The following is a 26,819-nucleotide window of genomic DNA, read 5'->3' on the forward strand; positions in this document are numbered from 1 at the left end:
GATTATTGAATTCTTTGATGATTTATGAATTGTGGAACAGTATTTAATAGTTTTTTCTTCTTTAGACTTTAGTCTTCTTCAATCTTGTTTATTTTTCTGTGACAGTTCAGAAACTCTAGTTGTACTGAGTGGTTCCCATTGTTTCTGTTAGCAATATAAGTTTAATATGGGTTTTTAATAAAACAATGTCAGGTAGACTATGAAACTTGTGGTTTCTTTGCTTAACTATTTGTAATGACAGTGGGCTCTGTTAAAGTTGGCGTTATTGTGACATTTGCATATAGCATGTTAACAGTCATTATTAGAATGAATGAACATAGCAATATTCTTAAAATTTGGGGTAAAAAAGAAATCTGTTGTGAGTTTTGATTTATAATAATGAAATTTAAATGTTAAAAATGCTTAACCTTCCTAAGTTACTCTTGTTCCTGATGACAATATGATGGAGATGTTGGAGGTAGATGAGATCTGTTTTCTCCTAGCTCTTGGACACAATGATCAATCACCCTGCTGATTCAGAAGATGTTATACTTCCAACTAGCAAGGGTGGAGAATACACAGCCTTTAGTATACAATAGCAGCTGCTCCTGATATTGCTATCATTCCTATGAAGGATTTGGGACTTCTGAGACAGATTATGGCCTTCATTTTGCCCTATTCCTCATCACCGTGGAAGAACTTGTACATCCTCTGCAGGACTGTTTTCTGCAATTCTGGAAGAGTTTTCTGGAGCTCCTCTGCCTAAATTCTTTCAGAAGTTCTTGGGAATACTAGATACCATTTTGAGACTCTACCCTGAGGATGTATTATAGAGAAGTAAGATAAAGAAAGACCAACTTGAAGTTTCTCCTTGGGGTCCTACATTCTCTTCATCTAAAATACATAAATGAAAAACAATAGCATCAAATCACCCTTACTGGCTCCCAAAATGATAACCATACTTGTCTTTTATTAGGTATCAAGCATCTTAGCTAAGATGGTATTATTCTTTGTATCTTTGCATTTGTAACTAAATGCGGCCAATTGAAAAAGCTCAAGCTCTATTCTTATGTGATGGGCCTCAATTGAAATGATTCAGTAATCACTTATGAAGGGACTTTGCGGATATTGTGCTAGGCACAGACGTGCAGAGTAAATAAGACCATCTCTGTCCTCAAGGATATTAGTTTAGTAATGGAGACAGAAGTAAATGAACAATCACACTGTGGTATGTTGAATCTGGCAAATTACTTGATCTTCTGAAGCTTTAATCTTCCTGACCTGTGACATGAGAATCTCATAAAGGTTGTTAGAATTAAATGAAATAACAAATATAAAGTGCTTAGTTTAGAGTTCAGCATATACAGCAAAATGTACTATAGAAGCATGAGAGTGGCACCTTACCCATTCTTGGGGGAGTGGGTTGGGGAATGTCAGGAAAAGCTTCCCAGAGGAGGTAGTAACTATGAGTGAGCTGAATTCCGAATGATAAGGAAGACAAAGAATGGTTGGAGGTAAGATAGTGGTTCTTGGTTGCTCAGTCTTCCATCTCTAACTGAGCATCAGACTGCATTGTTATGTCAATACATTGTATATAACGTCTCGAAAGCATAAAAAGTACTGTTACACAGTTTTGTTTTGTTTTTAAACCTATAGCACCTGTTATTGTCTCCCATTCAAGTACTAACCAGGCCCGAACCTGCTTAGCTTCCAAAATCAGATGAGACTGGTGCATTCATTACACAGTTCTATTTTATATTATGTTATCATTAATTTTCTTTCAGAGAATTAAAGATGGTGGTGTTATTGACTCAATTAAAACAATCTGTGTTGGGGATCATATTGAATCCATAAATGGAGAAAATATTGTTGGGTGGCGTCACTATGATGTTGCTAAGAAGTTAAAGGAATTAAAAAAAGAGGAACTGTTTACCATGAAGTTAATAGAACCTAAGAAGGCATTTGGTAAGTCAGGGGTCGGTGGGTGGGTGTGTGAAATGTTCCCTTTCCCTGATTTTTCTTTCTAAGGGAAATGAGTACTGTGGTATGGTCCTTTGTGCTTTTAGTGTCTTCTTATCTAACATATCAGTTAAAAATATAGAAAATGGTAGCACTACTTATAAGAAAGACAACTATTGAAGGAAGAAAAAGGAGAAAATTATTGCCTTGTAAAAGGACATTTTCCAAACATTTGAAATTACAAAGTCTAATGTCTAGCGACTGAATTTGATGTAGCTGTTCCTGTCTCTGAGAACAGCACATTGTATTGTTTTCATTTTGCTGAGCAGTAAGATTTTTGACTGAGCTCTTTAAACCATAATAACTTGCTCATGGATCTCAGCAGCAAAAATTGTAGTTATATACAGAATGGTATTTAAAATAGTTATCTAGTCCATTTTATCTAGTTCATTTTAAAGACCTCCTTCCCCAATATCTTTCCTCCATTGGGGTTTGAATTTGGCAGCGTGGGATGGTATGAAATTATTTCCACTTTGGGGCGACATCTGTACTTGCTTGGTTTTAGCCATGGCAGCTGTATTCCAACTGTTGTTCAATCACCCAGGGCTATCTCATCTACAGAAAAATGTGCCAGCTTCTCTCTTACCACCCAGAACTATTTTAATAAGCCAAACCAAGGCCTAGCATTCATCAGCGTTAAAATATCTTTAGCAGAATCATCTCAGGCTTGCTCTTACTCATCATGACCCCACGCACACTATGTTCTTTCCTTTGTTCACAGAACATAAATATTCCTTTTAGTTTGTCTCTAATGCCATTTTCTCAGGGCAGTTATTGGAAATAATGGAAGAATGCAGTGGATCTGGGGAATTACGTTTTCTCTCTCTTAGCAAGTAAGTGACAGGTCCTAGACATAGGGAATTAGAATTTTTTCTCTGCTTCTACATGATTCTGCACCATTTAACAGAAATACAAGTGTAGGTTATATTACCTGTGGGAGACAGTTTTCCAGAAGGTGTAAGAAAAAGATGCCTTATACCAGTACCTCCTGGAGGGAGCACTCTAGGAACTACCTCTGTAGATGCTGTGATTCTGCCTGGTCCCTTGCAGCATCTGAGCTCACTTCTCACAGAGGAAGGAAGGCAGCACTCAGGTTTCTATCCAGTAACTCTTTTCAAGATGGCTTCATTTGGTAACCTGACTCCCCAGATAACATGGTGAAATAAGTTGACAGGGTGTAGATGGTTTGCAATAAGTATTCTTATTTGATTTAGACTCTTTGTAAATCAAAGCTGTTCTATTAGTACAACTCAAGAAATCTATTTTTTTCTGTATTTATCTCCACTATATAATCTGTTTCCAGAGTAAATTTTTCTGTTTTTTTTTCCCCCATTGTCTGCATCTAAATCTTTTGGTCCCTGTGTCTTTGTATAAAGTTGTTGGTATACCTTAACTTGGATGCTAGGTTGGTGATAGTCTTAAATGTTAAACAAAGCTCATTGTATTTAGCTATTATTGTTCCAAGATTAGATTTTCCCTTCGATATCAGACACGTGTAGAGTCAGAATACTTCACTGCCTTATGTACCTAACTACTGTTGAACCGGCTTTCTGTTGCCTCATGAAATCAATGGGCACATTTGCGAAGCACTCTGAGTAGGATTTTCCTAATAGAGGTATATTATTTGAGCACACTGAATTCTGGTAGTGCTGTTGGTTAGGACACCCAGAGATTGACTTTGGAGGAGTAAGTTTTTATTTTCCAAGGTTTATGTGGAAGTTTAACTCAAGCTGCTGGTCTTTATGCATTTTCCGTGCTGTGGATTGATTCTTGACTCTGGGCCCTAGCGTGAGGGGTTTCTTTCTTAAAAGTAAGCCTGGCTGCTCTGCCTATCCTCCAGCCCCGAATTTTTCTGCTTATTGTTTTGCCTCTGGGATAAAGACAAAGCTACTTTGTTCCTCATCCTTTGGCTTCATCCCAGTGCTTAGCTCTTTGCCAGAGAGGGAAATATACATCAGGGGGTACTTGGGGAATCAGGCTTCCCCCAATTCTCTTGGTTCTAATCTTATCTTTTGCTATGTTTCCTTCCTTTTTTCCTGTATTTTCTAGCGTTATTATTGACTCAGGGCCAATAATTCAAATTTCATAGTCCTTTATGATTATCTGACTCTCTGTCCTCTTGGATTTCTACCAGGAAAAGGGCCAGTCTTAGTGAGGCAGAGTTTTCTCTGCGTTCAGATAGGCCACCTTGGCTGTAGCTAAGTCACTTATAGGATCTTAACAAAAGCTGTCAGAAATGGCTATATGCATCAGTATTTTGACATTTTCCTACCAACTTCCCTAAAGACTTAGCCTGGAGAGGCATGTGGACTATATCCCAAATCACAAGAGGAAGGAGCATAGTTGGCTGCTTTGCAATGGCATAACTAGGACTGCAAGCACCGCTTCTTTGTAGTGGGTGGGGAAATCCTTACTGCCTGCCTTCATGTCCATATTTTAGGTCCACTACTCACTACACTCCACTTCCAGGGGCCATTATATGTGTTAATATTCTTTGATGGAGAGCTATGCAATAAACACTATCTAATTTCAGAAAAAGGCATTTATTGGAGACTACCATGTAGGTCCCAGAAACAGTCAATCGAGCCTTGACAAGGTCAGGAACCAACCCTGTTTCAGGGATGTGTGTACCAGGAACCCTTCATGGCACTGGCTGAATTGACTCCGGGCAATTATTTTCTATTTTCATATAACTTCACTCAGGATTCAGGTGGAGAGGTGGAGCAACTAAGTAGGTCTTATACCCATCTTGATAATGGGGAAGGCAGGCTATATGAGAGACCTACCAAAATCCCACATAACAGGAAGGGATAAGTTTCCTTACAGGTAGGAAAAAAGTAGCAGATCCCCATTTTGCTATTTCTCCTTAGCTGTTATATCTTGTTCTGCAGGGACAGCAGTGTTGATTTTTCTCTTGATTTTGAATCTGACTGTAGCCATGTATGATATCTATCAGTCTGGGAGTATTGGAATGGATTTGGAGGGAGAAGGGTATTGTAAATGGTTGTGGGCATTTGGCCTTGGATTTTATTTTTCTGCTATGAGTTGGGTGCCACATACATAGCTGTTTGGCAGTGGACTATCTAGAGATGATGACAGCATCCAACTTTCTTTCAGAGAAAGAGTAAAGTCACATTTTCCTTGGTGCTGGCCATCAGATTTGGAGGGGACCATAATTACCAGTTGTGACTACATTTCTAGAAAGATTTTTAATTTATGTATCTCACAAATTATTGAGACTCTTCTGTGTTTCAGGTACTCTGCGTGGCATAGAAAATACTAAGGAGGAAGACTAAGCTATGGCTCCTGCCTTTTGAGGAGCTCATAGTCTAGCAGGAGGCTGTTATGGGCTGAATTGTGTTCTTCAAAATTCACATGTTGAAGTCCTAATCTTCAGTACCTTAGAATGCAATTGGATTTGTAGATAAGGCCTTTAAAAAGGTAACTAGGTTAAAGAGGTAACTAGGTTAAAATGAGGTCATTAGGGTGGGCCCTAATCCAATATAACTGGTGTACTTATTAGAAGAGGAAATTTAGACACAGACACAGGGAGGATGCCATTTGAACTTGAAGATAACTATCTATCTGTAAGTCAAGGAGAGAGGCCTCAGAAGAAACCAACCCTAGAGAAACTTTGATCCTGAACTTCTGGCCTCCAGAACTCTGAGAAAATAAATTTCTATTGTTTAAGCCACCTAATCTATGGTACTTTGTTATGGCAGCACTAGGAAATTATAGAGGATAATAGGAAAAAAATTATAGTACCAGTTCTTTGACTATGGAAGTAGATCTTGGGCTTTCTAATAATCTAGAAGGTACTGGTATTTTAGCATTCCTCTGGCCTTGGGAAGATAGCAAGAGCACACTGATATGTTTCCATTCTGACATTTGTTGAGCAATTAGTATATGCTTGTCTTAGGGTATTAGTTGTCCTAGACAATCATAGTCACCTTTTATTGAAAGCGTACTATATACCATTACCATACCACCTGCTTGGTACATGCATGAATAAGATCCAGATCTAGGAACTCATGTCTAGTGAGAAGAGATGGATATGAAAAAATAAATAAATTTAATAAAGGCTGTTAGAGGTACTAAAATATACTGGATGTATAGAGGTGGGAGACATCAAGTGTATTTAAGAAGTTCAGGAAAAGCTTTTCTTTTCTTTTTCTATTTTTTTTTTTTTTGAGACGGAGTTTTGCTTTGTCGCCCAGGATGGAGTACAGTGTCGTGATCTCAGCTCATTGCAACCTCCACCTCTCAGGTTCAAGTGATTCTCCTGCCTCAGCCTCCCGAGCAGCTGGGACTACACGTGTGTGCCACCATGTCTGGCTAATTGTTTGTATTTTTAGTAGAGACAGGGTTTAGCCAGGATGGTCTCAATCTCCTGACCTCGTGATCCACCCGCCTTGGCCTCCCGAAGTGCTAGGATTACAGGTGTGAGTCACTGCGCCCAGCCAGGAAAAGCTTTCTAAGGAAAGAGATTTGAGTTGAGTCTAAAGGGATGAATAGTGCTTACTTAGTGGATGAATTGGGGAAGGTTGTCCTGGGAAGTGGGAACAGAATAAGCAAAGTTACAGAGATAGAGAATACCATGTTTGCCAGTGTTTTTGGTTAGAGGTTATATAGGTGGTGGTGTCACAGGAAATGAAGCTCAAGAATCAGTAGAGAACAAATATATCAAGAGCCTTATATATGAAGATAAAGACTGGGCAATAAAGAGGCAGAGGGGTAACATGATGAGTCTTTAATTTTACAAAGATATTTTGGAGACTGTTAGATAAAGGGATATGAGATAGAGATTAGGAGATCATAAAGGTTCTATTAACAATAATAGCTATCATTTGTTCAGTGCGAGAGAGATGAATTAAGGCAGTGCCTGTAGGCATGAAGAGAAGAGAAATGGTTTGGAGGAATAGATAGTGGTGTGCTGGAGCCATTGGTACACATCTCTTCCTTCACTGACATCAGGTTGATTGTTTTAAATTAGCTATAATGGGATATTTATAAAAGAGAAATAGGCAAGTCCTGTAAGTCAGGGCTCTTTATTTTAATTTTTTTAGTGTGGAGAGCTGATTGTTAAATGTTTACCTGCACACCACTGAATAATGAGATTGAATTTTTAACCTGTTGGACATAGAAATAAACGAAGGAGAGACTGCAAATGATGACCTTAGATTTGTGGCTTCAGGGAGGGAGTATGGTGCCATTCTTCAAGATGAGGAAAGCTGGTAAAGAAGTAGATATGGACAAGGAGATAGGATAGGAAATAAATTATAAGTATAATTTTGGACTAAATGAGTTTGAAATCTGCGGGACGATTCAGTTAGACTTGTACAAAAGGGCTCGGTGTGGTGGTTCACACCTGTAATCCCAGCACTTTGGGAGGTTGAGGAGGGAGGGTCACTTGAGGTCAGGATTTCGAGACCAGCCTGGCCAATGTGGTGAAACCCTGTCTCTTCTAAAAATACAAAAATTAGCTAGAAATGGTGGCAAGCACCTCTAGTCCCGGTTGCTCGGGAGGCTGAGGCAGGAGAATCACTTGAATATGGTAGGTGGAGGTTGCAGTGAGCCGAGATCATGCCATTGCACTCCAGCCTGGGCAACAGAGTGAGACCCTGTCAAAAAATAAAAAAATACACACACACACACACACACACACACACACACACACACACACATACACACACACAGGAGGTAGATGAGCATCGATAATTGGGGCCTAGAGAATGAGATTTATGAGTAATTTTCTTTGATCAGTAGCAGAAGCCATGGAAATAGATTGAATCACTGAGAGTGATAAAAGGACCAAAAACAGAACGTTGAGGGGAACACCAGCATTTAAGGGGCAGAAAGAGAAGGAGGAGCCAGCACTGAGGAATGGCCAGACATGGACGAGATGGCCTTCTGGGTGGCCTTTATCCAAGTACTCAAGATCAAGTCACTTGTCCCACGAGCAGATGCTGCACTGCACTTTCCCAAGTTGGCTGTGGGGCTCTGAGGGAGGAATAAAGGTCGTTAGAAAATGTACCCTCAAAATCTTCTGTGCTGGTCAGAATTTAAATTACTGTTTTTCAGCCAGTAGGTTTCAACCAGTGTGTTTAGAACACAAAGTAGAATAGGGTTGAAAACATTGTGCTTTGTACATTGTAAATATTGTTTCAGTTACAAATGAATATGTGTGTTTCAGTTTTATTATCTTTGTGTATATCTATGGGTCATGATATAATGTATGTATTTCTTACTGTGGGTCACAGAAAAAAAAAATTGAAAGCCACTGGCTTAAATGACTCCCTTGTCGAAAGTTTGTAGTTGAATGGGAAATCTTTCCCATACTTAACATGATTTCTCCTGGTCAGCTGGTTACTGATCCAGATTTTCCTTCTTCTAGCCATGAGTTGATGGCAGCATTCCCAGTCCTTATCAAGTATCGACTGGAATGTCTGTAGTGGTATTTTTTAGGGCATGGTTCACTTCCTTTCTCCTTTTGCCAATGAAAAGGAACATGTCTTTACAATGACCTCAACCCTGCAGAGTTTGCCCTGTAAACCTAGATTTTCCCAAGGCCATGAAAATCCCTCTTCCATTTAAATGACTCTAAGGCCAGACAAGACCAACTCGTTTGTTTTCCTATAAGGTCTTTTAAATGCAGAAAAACAACAAATCCATGAAGCTTTGATTCGGTTTTACTTAAATGAGTTTCAACTTCATTTATCCTGCAAGTTTTTCCAATTTGTGATTCTTGCGTGCCCTTTATGGAAAGAGGTTTGAGGAAGGAGGCCTGAAATGTTTCTGTAAGAGTTTTCAAAACCAGAAAGAAAATTGGAAGAAAAAAACTTACCTTCTAAAGCATTTATGGTCTTTATTTAGGGTTAGATTTTATAACAGATCATTGGGTTATGTCTTCTTTTAGAAGGTTCATTTCTGTGCTGTGTATCCATCAGAATAGGATGTTAAGTATGTGAAGTGCATCTTAGTCTTTTGAGTCATTCACAGCTGGAAAACTCAGACCTCATCTTCATGATTCAGCTTAGCTGATGTACTCACTTCAAAGGCTAAGCCTATTTGATATTAAGAGATAAACTGTGACTTTTAAGTTTTATATGACTTTTTAGATAGACATTTCAAACATTTAAAAATTACTTATTATTATTCATGCTGTATCTAGGGAAAAATTTCAATCAATCAATACTTTTGGTACCTTTTCATATATACTGAATTCTACAAAATATATTTTGGAATATGAAAAAAGTTATGAAAGAGACGATAAATTGCAGTAGTTAAGTGTGTAGGCTCTGCCAGGGACTGGCTTGTGATATGTGACATTGGGTAAGTTATTTAACCTTTCTGTGCCTTGGTCTTCTCATACAAAATGTGAAGATGTGTCTACCACATTGAGCTGTTATGAGGATTAAGTGATTAAACATGAAAAAAATCACAGAGCAGTCCCTGATACATAGTAAGTCTTCAGGAAGAGTTATCTGTTATTATTACTATTATTATAAAGGTGTATCATTTTCTTTAAGGAATAATTTTAGAAACAAGATAAACCCATGTGAAATAGGAAAATCAATGTGGATGAATTGGTGATCAACAAGTATTTGTTGAGAATTCTGGCACTGTTTGGATTCTGGAAAGACAGATGACAATATCACATCTCATATCAACTAATGAAATATGTCAGTACATCATAATAGTAGCTGCCATTCGCTTTTCCTGGTACTTTCTAAGTAGGAAATCATTTAGTCCTCACAACCACCCTGAAAGGTGAAGCAGTTTGCCCAAGGTTGCAGCTAGTGAACGAGGGAGGCAGACTTCTAAGCCAAGCAGTCAGCTTCCAGAGCCAGCTCTCTAACAGCTGTTACAGTGAGTCAGCATGCTTGCTGTCCTCAGGGAACTTATAGTTTACATAAAGAGGCAGATACATTAAGAATCAAGTAATTCTACTAACAATAATAGCTACCATTGAATGCTATATTTGAAATATAGTATAGTGGTGAAGAGCATAGACTGTGAGCTCAATTGCTTGGGTTTGATTCCTATCTTGGCTCCTTTTAAACTGTGTGATTTGGGGTGTTATTTAACCCCTCTATATGCCTGTTTACTTAACTATAAAGTATTTTGAGGATGAAATGAGTTAATGTATGTATGTGCTTAGAATAGTGCTATGTAATTGCAACCCATTGCGACCAGGACTACTGCTATTATGGCCTGACTTAATAATCCTCATGCCATTCCTATGAGGGTTTTTCAGCTAAGTAAACTGAGGCTTGGACAGTTAATTCATTAAGGCTGCCCAGTGGTGGGCTAAGTGTGGCCATAGCACTCCAGTCCTGTTTGCTCTTGAGGCTTGTACTCTGAACATTATGTGTTACTGCCTCTTCAGAACATAATGCAGACCATGATCCATGCTATAGTGCAGATTTAAACAGTGACATTTATCTGAGAGCTGACTTGTCCATGATTGGGAGGGGTTCTAAGGCTTAGAGAGTGATAGGGATTGGGAGGTGGTAAGATTGGAAAGAAACTTCCTCAAGAAAGAAAGCTGTGAGACAGGTGATTTGTGGCAGATCCCACCAGTATCAGGGATCAATGTCCCATTCTCATGAAAGGCGACAGGACATCTGATAGAATGGCGTAAGGATATTAGAGCTTTTAAGTGCTATGGGCTTGCGATCTCAGGTGAAAGACCCTTGTACACACTGGGTGTGGGTGCGGGGGTGGCCTGTGAGTGCACACACTGACTTGGACATAGAGCTTCATGGTCTGGTCTATGATGGACAGAGTGCACCATCAGCCTTCTGAAGCCTGCGAGATGAGGAGAGGCCTTCAAAGCAAAACCGAAACTAAATTTCTCACCAAACCTGTGCCATGCCAGGTTGGGGGGTGGTGCTCAAAGTCAGATTCAGTTTGGCATTTGTTACATTCAGAATTGTGGAGTAAAATTTAAAAGCCGCTATGGAAATCTAAATGGATGTTCGGAGAAGGAAAACAACATTGAGTAGGCTGGACTACGTGAGCAAGATCCCTGAAAGATGGCACTTGAACTTGTCCTTGAAGGGTGGGAGGAAACATAGAGACAAGGGAAGGAAGGTTTCCTGTGAGAAGTGCTAAAGACAGGGAGGAACCTAGCTTTGCAGGGACTGTAGCAAATCAGGCTGCAAAAGCAGCTCAGGACCCTATTAATAAGAGCTCTGAAAACTAGGTGGGGAACCCAAGCTTGTTTTAAAGAGTAATAGGGAATCATTTAGATGATGTTGGAACTGAAGAATGACATGATGAGCAGATATTTGGGAATTAAGCCCAGGAGACCAATGTGGCTATATTTGACTAGAGGAGAAACCATGTAAGAGGCTGTTGGAACAGTACAGGAGGAAATGATCAGGGCTGGGATTAGGGGCAGCAGTGGGAATTCAAAGGAAATAAAAAGCATGAGTAATATTGTAAGGGTAAAAATGGGGTAGGAGGTGGATTGATGACACTTAGCTAAAGGGGAGAGGACAGAAGGTTCAGAAGCAAATGTCACTCCCAAGATTTCTATCCTAGGAACCTGTAATAACAATGATGCTATAATTGGAAATGAGGCAGTTGGGATGTAGAATGGTTTGGGGGACATTCAGGGAGAAAAGTTCAGTTTCAGGTGTACTGCATTTTATGACAGTGGTACTCTCATGTATTGTTTGGCAAAGTAAGTGTACACAGTGACAAATTTTGAGGGGCAGAGCATACTATCGATCATTTTATTATGTAGTCGAGTTTTTCTGACAAATGCACTTTGGCTTAACATTTGTCACAAAGATATTATGGGAGAAGATTAAAAAAATCTAAGTTCCCTTTTGTGGAGTGTGGCAGATGTGTTAGACAAGTGCTGAGTGTAATTGATAAATTGGTTTTCAAGGTAGAGACCCAGCTGGATACCTAAATATAGATCCTTTCTACTCTAGTTGTAAACTTTCATTAAAAAAAATTTTTATCCAATGCTTAGTTTTTAATCTGAGAAAAATGAATTATTATAATCCATAATACTAAAAACTTTGTAAGCTATAGTTTTCAAGACTTTTACCCTAAACAGTGATTGATGTCTTATAACTGTAATTTTTTTTTTTTTTTGAGATGGAGTCTCGCTGTGTCACCAGGCTGGAGTGGAGTGGTGCGATCTCGGCTCACTGCAACCTCCGCCTCCTGGGTTCAAGCCATTCTCCTGCCTCAGCCTCCCGAGTAGCTGGGACCACAGGCACGCACCACCACGTCCAGCTAATTTTTTGTAATTTTAGTAGAGGGGGTTTCATGTTGGCCAAGATGGTCTCAATCTCTTGACCTCGTGATCTGCCCACCTTGGCCTCCCGAAATGCTGAGATTACAGGCCTAAGCCACCTTGCCCGGCCAGAACTGTAATGTTTTTTTAAGGAGCATTTAGAGTTAATAACAACCATGAATAGGAGGTATGTAATAGTTTTCAACTGTTTTTAAGCTTATTAATTAAAATAGCAATGTGAGATGAAGGGGTAAAAAATGATGCTTAAGTGTAAGTGGCTTTTCTAATCTAACTGAATAGTATGACTATAATGTTATTTATTAGAAAACAGCAATTATATAAATAATACATATTCCACCCAAGAGTATTTTTACAATGGGAATTGTCATTTAATTATAGGCAAATGGGTCTAATAAATTATGTTAGAAATCATAGTATATTTTCAGATAAGTTAGGCAGATAAGCAATTTGATTTACATGTCGAAAAATGTTTGTGAGGCCGAGCGCAGTGGCTCATGCTTGTAATCCCAGTACTTTGGAGACCGAGATGGGTGGATCACCTGAGGTCAGGAGTTTGAGACAGCCTGGCTATTATGGTGAAACCCCATCTCTACTAAAAATGCAAAACATTAGCTGGGCATAGTGGCAGTCGCCTGTAATTCCAGCTACTCGGGAGGCTTAGACAGGAAAATCGCTTGAACCTGGGAGGCGGAGGTTGCAATGAGCTGAGATCGTGCCACTGCATTCCAGCCTGGGCGACAGAGTAAGACTCTGTCTCAAAAAAAAAAGGAAAAAAAGAAAAGAAAAATGTGAAAAGACAGATTACGGCCGGGCGTGGTGACTCAGGCCTGTAATCCCAGCACTTTGGGAGGCCGAGGCGGGCGGATCTCAAGGTCAGGAGATCGAGACCATCCTGGTGAACACTGTGAAACCCCGTCTCAACTAAAAATACAAAAAAATTAGCCAGGCGTGGTGGCGGTGTCTGTAGTCCCAGCTACTCAGAAGGCTGAGGCAGGAGAATGGCATGAACCCCGGGGGCAGGGCTTGCAGTGAGTAGATACTGCGCCACTGCACTCCAGCCTGGGAAACAGAGCGAGACTCTGTCTCAGGAAAAAAAAAAAAAAGATTACAAGACAACGTGCTGTAATATCCCAGTTTTGTAAAATCTATTTTTAAGTGTAGAAGAAAAATGCCTTACAGTGTAATTTTCATTTTATTTTATTTTATTTATTTATGTATTAGAGACAGAGTTTTGTTCTTGTTGCCCAGGGTGGAGTGCAATGGCGCGATCTCGGCTGTCCTCTACCTCTGTTGCCTGGGTTCAAGTGATTCTCCTGCTTCAGCCTCCCAAGTAGCTAGGATTACAGGCATGCACCACAACACCTGACTAATTTTGTATTTTTAGTAGAGACAGCCATGTTGGTCAGGCTGGTTTTGAACTCGCGACCTCAGATGATCCACCTGCCTCAGCCTCCCAAGGTGCTGGGATTACAGGCATGAGCCACCGTGCCCTGCCAAGTTGGTCAGTTTATGGATGACTTTTCTTTCTCTTTCCTTTTTCTTTCTTCTCCCTCCCTCTCTCCCTCCTTTCCTCCCTTCCTTTCCCTTCCTTCTTCCTTTCCCTCCCTCCTTCCCTCCCTCTTTCCTTCCCTTTCTTTCCCTACCTTTTTCCTTTTTCTTCCCTCCTTCCCTCTCTCCCTGCCTCCCTCCCTCCCTCCCTCCAGGGTCTCACTTTCTAAGGGTGGAGTGCCGTAGTGCAGTCACAGTTCACTGCAGGGCTCAAGAGATCCTCCCGCTTCAGCCTCCCAAGTAGCTGGGACCACAGGTGCAGGCCACCAAACCGAGCTAATTTTTCAGTGTTTTGTAGAGATGGGATCTCACTTTTTTGCCCAGGCTGATCTCGAACTCCTGGGCTCAAGCAGTATGTCGGCCTCAACCTCCCAAAGTGTTGGGATTACAGGCATGACCTACCATGCCAGGCTGACTTTTTTTCTTTAGGCTTGTATTTTCCACATTTTAAATATAAAACAAACACATTAACTTTCACAACCAGAAAACAATTATTTTAAAAAGGAAGGCTGGCCAAGTGTGGTGGCTCATACCTGTAATTTCAGCACTTTGGGGATCTGGGGCAAGCAGATAACTTGAGGTCAGGAGTTCGAGACCAGCCTGGCCAACAGGGTGAAACTCTGTCTCTTCTAAAAATATAAAAATTAGCCGAGCATGGTGGCATGCACCTGTAATTCCACCTACTGGGGAGGCTGAGGCATGAGAATCACTTGAACCTGGGAGGTGGAGGTTGCAGTGAGCTGAGATGGTGCCATTGCACTCCAGCCTGGGCAACAGAGTGAAACTCTGTCTCAAAATTTAAAAAAAAAAAAAAAAAAAAAAAAAAAAATTAGAAAGAAAGCTAGCATTCTAGGCAGTAAATGAAACTTATTCTACATATAGTTGCTTTACAGTTTTCAACTATATGATGCTCCTCATTAAACAATTTTATTATAAATAGTTCCATGTGAGAAATGTGGTAGAATATGTTATCAACTCTTTAAATTTGCAGGATCTGTTTTGGTAACTATTTTTCTTAACTTTGTAAAGTCTAGGGGGGAGGTATGTGTAATAAACCAGTAATAAAGGTGAACAATAATTTTTATTTCTTGAATTCCCATGATAAAATCATATTATAGGGTAAAATAAGTGAAAGGATAAAATGAAATATTTTAGCTATCATTCTTTGTTAAAAGAATGACCGTTTACCTTTCCAAATTAGAGTCTAAAGGTTTGTAGTCTTTTTTTGTAACATAGTCTCCTCTGGATTAAAGGTATGAACTTTTTCCCCAGAGATGCACATTAACTTTTGCCTGCAATTTCTGGGAGTTAGGAAAACAGCATTGGGGCTTTCTTAAATGACACCTTAACTAAAGAACAAGAAGATTTCCGGCACAGTTATTGTACTTCTGATATGCATCACGCCCTGTTCTGTCTCATCAGTGGAATGGTTGAGCCACCTTTGTGTGCTTGTGGGGTTCATTCATGTGTGGGCAGCTCTTTTGATCCAATAGACAACTGCCACCTTCATGCAGGTGGCATCAGTATATGCCTCCTTTTCCTTGCCTTTGGTCTGTCTCAGCACCCTAGTAATTGTGTTTTTTTAAAGCCTATTCTAAAGAAGTTTCAGAAATATTGGAGAGAGGAAGGATGCAGGGAAAAAGGGAGAGTAGTTAAAATCTAAAATTCTGAGACACAAGCTAGATTTTATGTCAACTATCCTGGAGTGTGTACGTAGATTGGGGGTCGATGTGGGGTAGGGAGCATGTGTTTATGGACAATGCTGTTGGTGTATATCTAAGCATTGGAAGGTCTTTTCAGATGGGTTGCCTCACTACTTGGGCAGAATTCTGTATCTGTGAGGTGTCTTTCATTTGGAGACCATGGTAAACCCTATTAAACCCTACTAAACTGTTACTGCCTAAGCAGAAACAGGAATCGTACAAACCAGCAGTCCATGAGTGATGCTGGCATTAGCAAAACCCTGTGTGTGGCCCATACAATGTGACCAGGACCCAGTTTCTTGCCTTGTCTCTCTGCTCTGATGTCCTGTCTGATGTATCTGCTTCATCATTTAGGTATCATATTAAGGTTAGCTCCACACTGTGTCCCAAGGTGGTGGTCAGCAACTGCTGGGACCATGTGCTTTCTTATTCATGCAGAGCAGAAAAGGAGAGAGACTTTGGCTCAGAATTTCTAGCAGAAGTCCTGAGATTTATTCTGACCTTGCAGCCTTTAGTCACATGCTCGCCTCTGAAACAATCACTGTGATGAAGGGAATCAGTTTAGCTTAGCCCATTCTTGTGTCCCATATCTGAAGCTAGGAGCGGTCAGCTTCCCCTGAACCACAGTGATCGTTAAATGACCAATGGGTACTAAAATAACTAATGAATGTTATTTACCAATGGCAACTCATAACTTTTAATAGAATACAAAATGAGGTAGTGTTTCTAGGGTGGACCTGCCTGGCCTTTTGGTCCAGCTCTGTCCACTTACCCGGTTGTCTATGACCCTGGTGAAATCATTTCACTTTTCCAAGCCTTGGTTTCCTGAATCATGAAATTAGGATAATAATCATACCTATCTCATAATAGTTTTATGAGCATTAAAAACATATAAACAATTTTATATGCTGTTACCTGGGATATAGTCAATGCTAGATTAAAAAGGCGCTACCTTTGACTTACCCCAGATAATTTACCTTGACTATCCCTAGATGAATATAGTGTGTTTTCATTCTTTTGAAATAAAATTGATCTTTAAGAATAATGCTAGTTTAAGAAACAGCATATAATGCTTGATAGGTCGCCATCTGTAGAGGGAACCTCTACACCTTGAGAGATATCTGAAAATGAGGGCAGAAAGCTGCAGAGCCCTGGTAGAGCTGTTGACTAGAGCTAAGTATTATTGCTTTGTAGAAATGTGTCATTCTCCAAGAGAAACCTAAAATTTTAGTTTTTATAAGAAACCACCCAATATTTAAAAAGTTGCGACTAATTAAAAAATCTGAAAACACTGCACATCCAACAAATATGTCTGTATACGATATGTAACTGTGAACTCCATGTTAGTAGTCTTGTCCTGAGAGAATTGTCCTTAATGTCAAAGTCCTTTGCTCTGGTGACATGCACACTAAACCTCTCAGGTACCCAGTGGGAAGAAAACCTCAAGGGAATCATTTCTGGAAGGGATAGAGAACTAATGAACTGAGAGTTGCCTAGATGGGAGATACATGGAAATGTAAACTCTCCATTCATCGCTTTTGGAATCTTTGAACTTGCTGAACTATATAGCCTGGAACACTTTCTCCTCTCTACTCCTCCCCTTTACCCATCTAGCCTTGCTGTCTTCACCTGTGATGGTCGGGTCTCTGCTTATAAATCACTTTCTCCAGGAAGTCTCAGGTGTGTGAGAATGAAGCATGGGAGCCCACTTGGGCCTTTGATAGCATCTCTCCCTATGGATTAATAAACTGATTTGGTGAGATCTGTTCTTTGTGAATTTAGTTAGTGTGAATAAATCCCTACGATTCAGATCAGCTCTGGGAACACTGAAAAAAATAAGCATTCCTGGGTCTGCAATGCTGAGGATTGTTGGTGTATACATCCTGCAGAGTGCTGCTGACTTGCCACCTGGCCACCCTTTGATGTTTCTCTTGGTGCTCTGTAACTTCAGAGATGGAAAGTACAGAAACTGATTGTTGAATTTGACGAGATAGCTGAGTTCACCCTACATGAGTGGTTAGGGGAGGGAGCTGCATGTTTACTTTTCTGGGATGGAGTGGTGATATGGATGGTCGCTTGCCCACATGGTGTGATAAAACTCCAATAGGGGATATTGGGGCAGTGGGGGGTGCTGGACAGAGACCACAGAGTCCAAGGATTTTACTCTTTTCTCTGGCCCCTCAGTGGGCTCTTCTTCCCCTTCCTCACTGGAAGGAGCCCATTACTGAGTGCCCTGTGAGGGGCTGGGCTTACACTCATCCACTTTAGAGGATCTCAGATGGAGCAATGGTAGGGGCCGTCTGTTGTTTCCACCCTCCTCTAAATTTTAAGGAGAAATCATATTGTTTTATAGAAGAAAAAAAAAAAAAAAAACAGAATAAAGAAGAGACCTTTGCCCCTAGCATTTCAAGTGATAGCTTTCTGAACATTTTAAGAGGAACTTTTGCATGTTTCATTTTTTAGAGAGAAAACCTATATAAGTTGTTTCGTTAGGAGAGTGGAAGAGCGCATTTCCCTCTCTCCAGGTTGAAACACAGCAGCAGAAGCAAATTGTAAACTCTAGCAGCAGTGTTCTATTAACATGAGCCAGGCCACTGGGCAAAACATCTTTCATACAGTAGTCATTTGAGTGCTTAAAACAATGCTGTAAATAGGTGTAAATCTTTTGTAGATAGGAACTTATTCCTCAGGTTCACACAGCTTGCAAGGAGAGGAGCTGGGTTTTTAACTAAGGTGCTCTGATTCCAAAGTCCATGTTCTTAACCACAACACTATGGATAACAGTACAGATTGAACCAAAATACTAATTTTCTCATAAGTAAACCAGTAGATAATCAGTGATCAGAATGCAGCTGAGAACATTACTTACAGGCATCATGATACCGCATTTGAAAACAGAGTGATGGTAGAGATAATCAGACCTCAGTACTAAAGTTCTCGTAAGATATTTTAAGAGAGCCAGATAATATGCTTTTGAGAAGTCAGGAAAATTTTATCAGAGTCTCACTTTCAGCAGAGATCTAATCAGAAATGTTAGAACAACGTTTATTTCACAGTTTGGAACTGAAAGTAATTGGTTTGTTTCCTGTTTGTCACCAAAATGCCACTGATTATTTTTTTCTCCTACCTTCTTTTCACACAGGCCCTCAGCCCACTACAGTGTTCCCCCTTTACAACTGTTTCCAGATGTTCTCAAGGGTTTCACCTGTGCTCCAAGGAAGTGTGATCCTGTTAGGCACCCTTGTTGACCTTCTCTGTGTCCATAGCATCCCATTCTTCCCTCTGGGCATCTTTGGGCTATTTCTTGCTCACTGAGCAACTTGGCTACAGCAGTGTGCATCTGTGCCCACTTCACATTGAAATCATGGCCCCTGCCCATGCCCCGTCAGTGCTGCTCCATACTCGGGGCCAACTAGGGCTCTTGTGGGACCAGAACAAGGCCTCGTTCTGTGCGGAAGTGGGGAGAATATCCAGCCTCCTCACAGCCTGGTCCTTCAACAGTTGAGGAGCTAAGCCGTGTTGGATGTTCTACTCCTGAAAACAGTAGCTTTTGTCTTCTGTCAGCACTTCTTTCCCTAGGACCCAGGCACAGGCGTTTGGGAGGAAGACAGATACCTTTCTGCCTTTTCCATTTCCCTGTCTCTCTACCTGAACTTCATCAAATAGCAGAAACTAGGGGTTTGCCTATTTATTGGAAATGTCAGTTAAAATAGGCTCTTGTAAAGAAAGATACATGTGTATATAAACATTTTATTTTAATTTAAAACATAGATGTGAATAGTGAACAACGTTTATTATTTGGGTGATGGGTACATGAAAAGTCCAGACTTCACCACTAGCAGCGTATGCATGTAAGAAACCTGCACTCATGTTCCCGACATAAAAACTAAAAATCAATGTTTAGATTCATAGAAAAACTGAGCAGAAAGTACAGAAAGTTCCCATTTCTATGTTTTAAAACATAGAAGTGTATATTCTTTTATTACTCTTAATGTAAAAGGCCTTTTCTTTGAGTAGAGGATACAAATTGGAGTTCTAAGATGTCTGTCTTATATAATCACAATCTTAATGCATATCTGTGGGTTCTATTTCATTTAAAAAAAAAACCAGATATGTGAAATGATGGCTGTTTAAAAGTATTTTTTCTTTTTTCTTTTCAATCATGGTTCATTGCAGTCTCAAACTCCCAGGCTTAAATGATCTTCACACCGTAGTCTCCTGAGTAGCTTGGACTACAGGCATGTCCCATCATGCTTGGCTGATGAAACATTTTGTTTTTCTTTCCTTTTTTTTTTGTTGAGACAAGGTTTTGCTCTGTCACAGGTTGAAGTACAGTGGCGTGATCACAGCTCACTGCAGCCTTGATGTCCTGGGGCTCAAGCAATCCTCCTGCTTTAGCCTCCTGAGTAGCTAGGACCGCTAGTGCACGTTACCCTGTCTGACTAATTTTTATATTTTTTGGTAGAGATGGGGTTTTACTATGTTGCCTAGGCTGGCCTTGAATTCCTGGGCTCAAGTGATCCGCCAATCTTGGCCTCCCAAAATGCTGGAATTAGAGGCATGAGCCACGGCACCCAGCCTAAAATTTCTCATAGAGACAAGATCTTACTGTGTTGCCCAGGCTGGTCCTGAACTCCTGAGGTCAAGTGATCCTCCCGCCTTGGCCTGCTAATGTGTTGAGATTACAGGCGTGAGCCACTGAACCCAGCCAAAAATATTTTTTCTAATCTCCTAGAGTCATCTTGCCCACACCTAATTTTTTTTTTTTTTTTTTTTTTGCAACTTACCCTTATGGAGTCTATCCACAGCAGTCAACCATCAACCTAGTTTTCATAGCATTAATAACTCCTTGTTTTACACTCATTTCATCAGCTCATGTACTCTTAAATTAAAGCACATAATTAGAGTAACAGATACAATTGCCACAAAAAGGCCTGGGAACAAACCTGACTGCTTCTAGGCTATGTGCAACTCCACTGTGGGAGCGGTTAGGCACCCACACACTGTGCGTGCCTGTGCCCTAAGTGATGTGTGGCAGGCGGATGGCCAGTACCCTCAACTGGGAGCCCTGTTGCATCTAGTGAGTCAGCTAACTGCAGGTGCAGGCTGGTCACCAGTGCCTGCTGTATCCACTGCATCTCTCTCATAGCTCAGCCCCAAGAGAAGCCTTGTGCAGATCCGTTCATGTGAAGTGACTGATTTAGGGCTTGATCTGGTTGGCCAGATGTGCTTAGACAGGCCAGCACCCCAAAAGTAGGCCAGACTGTAAATACTTGTGATCTCCAAAACATTTCAAAAACACGAAACCTGTTTTTTCCCCTGTGGGTGAACAGGATCATCCTGCTTGTTTTTGTGTATAAACAGATTGATTTATGTACCTGGGTTATAGGTTCATAGACAAACACGGCTTTTGTTTCCTTAGAGGTGAAAACCGCCTTTCTGGAGGCTGGTCCAACCCAGAATTTAAAATTTAACTTTTGCTTTGGTGCCACCAAGTGGTTAGCTTTGAGATGCCACTTTTGAGATGATGGCTTGGCAAATCCATGATGATAAAAAAAAAAAAAACCTGGGATGTATAGGAGAAGCTCAGAGAATTTTTAGGGCAGTAACACCATTTTGTATAATACAATGGTGGATATATATTATAATATACATTTATTCAAATTCATAGAATGTGTAACACCAAGAGTGAACTCTAAACTGTGGACATTGGCTGATTACAATGTGTCAATGTAGGTTCATCAGTAGTAGCAAAAGTCTTACTCTGGTGTCGGAGGTAGATAATGGGAGGGGCTGTGGCTGTGTGGTGGGAATAGGGGCCATATGGAAACCTTCTGTACTTTCTGCTCAGTTTTGCCGTGAACCTAAAACTGCTCTGTCAAATAAAATTTATTAATGAAAAGTTCTGTGCTACATACATTTTCCCTTCTGGCTACCAGTGTTGCAGATAAGAGCAAGATAAGATAGAAACATCATGTAGAGAGGCCAGCTGACTTCTTAGGCAGGGATGATACAACCTTTATGAAGCCCCACATTCCAGAGGCTGGGTCCTTAGCTTTGTAGGTCCCAGAAACCTTCTTATTTTTATTTTTTTCAATGTATGTAGAGTTGTTCAGTTTTTCAGGGCTCTATCATGCTCACCAAACTTACAAGAGACACTTTTTGAAAAGTCAGATTGGCAATATATTATTTTACAATTAGAATAGTATAATCAATGGTAAACCAAAGCACATGTGGTAGATGAGAAGTTCATTTTTCACCCTGCAGGAAATTTATATGGGCAGACAGACTGTATGAAGTAGGTTGCTTGGTGAAATTGCGGTAGAGTCGGGGAAGGACGTTGCATGTCTTAGGGTTACTACCATTCAGACGAGGCTATCTTCACCACTTTAGGGATATACATGACTCTGGGCTGGGGATACTTACATTGCTAGGCAGTACAGAATCCTGGACAATGCTGATGACAGGTCAACTTAATCTTTTCCTTTGGGTACTCTTTTCGAAACTCTATGCTGAGTGCATGAGAATTCTTTCTTTCCTCACACAGGACATAATGTAACTGGCAAGACCAATACTATAGGCTTGCTGATACAGCTCTGGTCTCCTGTGAATGGTGGGTCACCAGGATTAGCATTTGGATGTTCCCCAAATCATCAGTCACTATTTATAGGTTTTTGGTTAGGCGGGGCTAGTGTACTCATTACATGCTAATTTTTAATAATTTTATTCTCAGAGGAAGATTTATATTTTGTTTTGGTGATTCTGTTCCTGAATACAGGTCAAAATTAATATGCAAAATTAATATGCAAAATCCTTAATCACTTTGGCGTAGATTCCTAATAGCAAAACAGTACTTGGCTGAAGATGGGAATTATCTTGGTTTATTAGTCTGTTCTCACACTGCTATAAAGAAATACCTGAGACTGGGTAATTTATAAAGAAAAGAGGTTTAACTGATTCACAGTTCCACATGGCTGGGGAGGCCTCAGGAAGGGGAAGCAGGCACATCTTATATGGCAACAGACGAAAGAGAGCATGCAAGAGCAGGGAAAACTGATTTACAAAACCATCAGATTTCATGAGAACTGATTCACTATCATGAGAACAGCGTGGGAGAAACCATCCCTTGATCCAATCATGTCCCACTTGATCCCTCCCTCCACATGTGGAGATTATGGGGATTACAATTCGAGATGAGATTTGGGTGGGGACACAGAGCCAAACCATATCACCTAGGTTCTGAGAAAGAATGCAGGCCACTTGATGTCTGTGTCATAAGAGCTTTGCACAGGCCTCACAGCCTACTCGTACTCACCACCCTGTCCTGTGATGCATCACTGGAGTGCTTGGTTGTCTCCGGTTCTTTATTGCAGGGATCCCCAACCTTTTTGGCACCAGGGACTGGTTTCATGGAAGACAATTTTTTCCACAGATGGGGCAGGCAGGAGAGAATGGTTTTGGGATAAAACTGTTCCACCTCAGATCATCAGGCATTAGTTAGATTCATAAGGAACGCACAACCTAGATCCCTCACATGACCAGTTCACAATAGGGTTCATTTTCTATGAGAATCTCATGCCACTGCTGATCTGACAGGAGGCAGAGCTCAGGCTGTAAGGTAATGCTGTGTGGCCCAGTTCCTAACAGGCCATGGACTGGTACCAGTTTGCGGCCCTGGAGGTTGGAGACCCCTGCTTTAGTGTAGCATCCCCTCCCCACCTGCCTCTTCCCCTGTACTGCTGCCATGTGGAGTCCTCGGTCAAGGAAGCTCACGGTATTTGCAGAGGTTATCAATTAGTGTCCTGTGGTTGGAATCTAACCCATAGATCTCTTTCGTTTTTGCCAATATGTTGATTTTAAAAGTTTGATTTAATTGCCCAAGCTTAAAAAATTTAAAAATCAGGAGATGCACACAAAACTCTGAGTATCCTCTTTCTTTCTTTCCTTCTTTCCCTCTCTCCTTCCTTCCTTCCTTCCTTCCTTCCTTCCTTCCTTCCTTCCTTCCTTCCTTCCTTCCTTCCTTCCTTCCTTCCTTCCTTCCTTCCTTCCTTCCTTCCTTCTTTTCTTTCTTTCCTTCTTTCCTTCCTTTCTTTTTTTTGACACAGTCTCACTGTGTTGCCTAGGCAACACAGTGCAGTGGTGCAATCATGGCTCACTGCAGCCTTGACCACCTGAGCTCAAGCAATCCTCCCACCTCAGCCTCCTGAGTAGCTGAGACTATAAGTGCGTGCCACTGTGCCTGGTTAATTTTTGTATTTTTAGCAGAGATGGAATTTCACCCTGTTGTCCAGGCTGGTCTTGAACTCCTGGGCTCAAGCAGTCTGCCTGCTTTGGTCTCTCAAAGTGCTGAGATTCAGGCATGAGATTACTGTAATCGTCCTGGCCTGAGTCTCCAGTTTCTTTGGAGAAAAAAAAAAAAAAAAAAAAAGTGGGTGGTCTGGCTACGCATGGCTTACAGCACAGTAAGTTATTGGAGTGGGGCCTATATAGGGCACATTTCTTCCAATCACCCTCTTTCACTGCCCTTCCCTTCCACTCATTTATGTTACTGCTTTGTAACATATTTGGTGGTGACTCTTAGTTTGCAAATACGGGATAAGACACAACAGAAAAAACAAGCATAAGGAAAGTAGTGGCTCCCTGTGGACTCTTGCTCCCTGCTCTTGTCCTTGCTGGCTACGGGGAATTCCTTCCTTGGAACCTGCTTTCAGGCTTTTTATCTTTTGGACCCTATTTCTGTTAGTATGTTAACTCTGATTTTATCCCTTGTGCTTCCAAGAGGTATGGGCTGGAGCATTGTTCAGGAAAGCTATGGACTTTGAAATCTGGTCTATATCTGCAAGACCCGGTTTTGAATCCCAGCCCCACTTCTTACTGACTTCAGTTCCCTTATCAGTAAAATGAGGGCAATCACCTGTCTCATAGGTTGGTATGAGTATTAAATGGGATTTTTAAACGTAAAGCATCATGCAGAGGGTAGATCCTCAAATAATAGTGCTCTTGTCCCTCTCTTCTCTCTTTTTTTTCTTTAAAGTTTTTTTTGTTTTGTTTCTTCTTTTTCTATCGGTCCATTGGGAGAAGAAATCTCTCTTCTTTCAAGACATGATTCTTTCTCTTTTTTGTGACCTTGATGAAGCCACTTACTCCTCTTTACTCTTTTTATAAAGCCTACTGTTTTATTTTTTCTTCCTTGTAACTTTGTCTTTCACATCTGTACATTTCACATATTCCCTTTTCTTAGAGTTAGAACTCTTTCATAAAAACTCTCCTATAAGAATAATGGATGGCAAGTAAATTTATTTTGCTGTGGGAAATTCTATAAGAAGGCCTACCTTTTATCAAATTTCTATAACAATTGTATATAGTTTTGTGATACAAACCACATTAGCTTTCACAGTAATCTGTTGGGATGCTTTCTGCATATATGTATGTTTCCCTGTTCATTGTATTGTAGAAATAGAGCCGAGGTCAAAGGCTGGAAAGTCATCAGGAGAAAAAATTGGTTGTGGAAGGGCAACACTTCGCCTGAGATCAAAAGGTCCGGCCACCGTGGAAGAAATGGTATGTTATGTTCATTTACTTCCTGTTCTGCTTGGAAATGCTGAGATATTTGTGATTATTGGAACTGGAAATAAAGATAAACTCACAAAGTTGGATAAGATTCCATTCATTCTAGTCAAAACTTGGACTTTTAATTCATTGCCTATTTAAACAATCTGGAAATTACTGAAGGTATTTAAAAAGGAAATAAAGAAGTTAAGGACATGAGAAGAGATTGTGATCTATAGAAATTCTCAGCTACCTGTAGGTGACATTTCTAGACTCTATAGACAGCTGGACTATCTCAAAAACTTAAGTCAACCAAAGCTCTCTGAGAGCCAAGAAAAAGTTTCAGAGCCACCTGTAGGAGTCAACAAAAGAAGATTTTGATAATGAAAGATTATATTCCTAAACTCCTCTTCTCACATAAAAAACCTTGTAGTCATCTTTGACTCTTTTCGTTCATGTCCCACGTCGCTTCCATCAGCAAATCCTAGTGGATCTACTGCTATAAGATACTGGAGTCCAATGACTTCTCATCGCCCCTGCCCACCACTGTGCCCCAAGGCACCATCATCTTATCCTGGATATTGCAATCACCTGTTTAGTCCACCTGTGTTCACGAACCTTGCCTTCTTTCCACCTGTGCTCAGCACAACCTTCAGAATGATCCTTAAAATATGCAGGAGAAATTATGTCACTTTTCTGTTCACAACCCTCCAGTGGCTTCCCATGACACTCAGAATAAAAGCTGAAGTCCTCAGAATGACCAATGTGACCAAACTCCATGTTTCTTCTCTGTTCTCAATTCCCACCCCTCTGCCCTGGCTTCCTCTGCTTCAGTCATGCTGGTCTCCTTACTGTTCCCAAACACTCCAGGTGTATACCCCTCTCAGGCTGTCAGTACTGCTGTTGTCTCTGCCTAAATGTTTTGCCCATTTATCTACATAGCTTGCTCCCTTGCCATCATTAGGTTTCTGCCCACACATTGTCTATCTCAAAGGCCTTTTCCGAGCATCCTGTATAAACAACAACTCCCTCCACCCCTCCCACTGCCCACTCTTCCACGCCCTTAATTTCTGTCAAAGCAATTAATTGTATTAGTCCGTTTTCACACTGCTAATAAAGACATACCTGAGACTGGGTAATTTATAAAGAAAAAGAGGTTTAATGGACTCACAGTTATACATAGCTGGGGAGGCCTCACAATCATGGCGGAAGGTGAAGGAGGAGCAAAGGCACGTCTTATATGGCAGCAGGCAAGAGAGTGTGTGCAGGGGAACTGCCCTTAGTAAAACCTCAGATCTCGTGAGACTTATTCACTATCACGAGAACAATGGCATAGGAAAAACCTGCCCCCATGCTTCAGTTACCTACCACCAGGTCCCTCCCACAACATGTGGGGATTAGGGGAGCTGCAATTCAAGATGAGATTTGGGTGGAGACACAGTCAAACCATATCAGCACTAAACACCCTAGGACTCTTTTTATCTTTGATTAATTTTGTCTACTGTCTAGCTCCTTTGCTCACATGTCTTGTTCACTGCTGCATCCCCAGCACCTAGAATAGGACCTGGTATACTGAAGGAATGGAAATCTTTGGTGCGTTGATGAATTAATAAATGATTTCTTTTAGTTTGAGAAAAGCAAGGGTTTTTCCCTTTGAATGACTTTATCTACATACAGGTTAGTGTTTGAGTGAAAAACACCAGAAGGAGAAGTGACAGCTAGAGGCAAGAAGGGTGGAGGAA

The 26,819-nt window shown here is 40.8% G+C and overlaps 1 protein-coding gene across 1 annotated transcript in view; it reads left to right on the forward strand.

Annotated features, from left to right (window-relative positions):
- GIPC2 (GIPC PDZ domain containing family member 2) overlaps nucleotides 1-26,819 on the forward strand; it is a 99,546-nt gene that overhangs the window by 45,633 nt on the left and 27,094 nt on the right. Inside the window, exons 3-4 of the mRNA XM_010380657.2 lie at nucleotides 1,764-1,944; nucleotides 24,983-25,089. Coding sequence (XP_010378959.2) covers nucleotides 1,764-1,944; nucleotides 24,983-25,089 — 288 coding nt within the window. The remainder of the gene's footprint in view (nucleotides 1-1,763; nucleotides 1,945-24,982; nucleotides 25,090-26,819) is intronic.

This window comes from Rhinopithecus roxellana, chromosome 12 (assembly GCF_007565055.1).
Source record: "Rhinopithecus roxellana isolate Shanxi Qingling chromosome 12, ASM756505v1, whole genome shotgun sequence".
In the NCBI taxonomy this organism is placed as follows: domain Eukaryota; kingdom Metazoa; phylum Chordata; class Mammalia; order Primates; family Cercopithecidae; genus Rhinopithecus; species Rhinopithecus roxellana.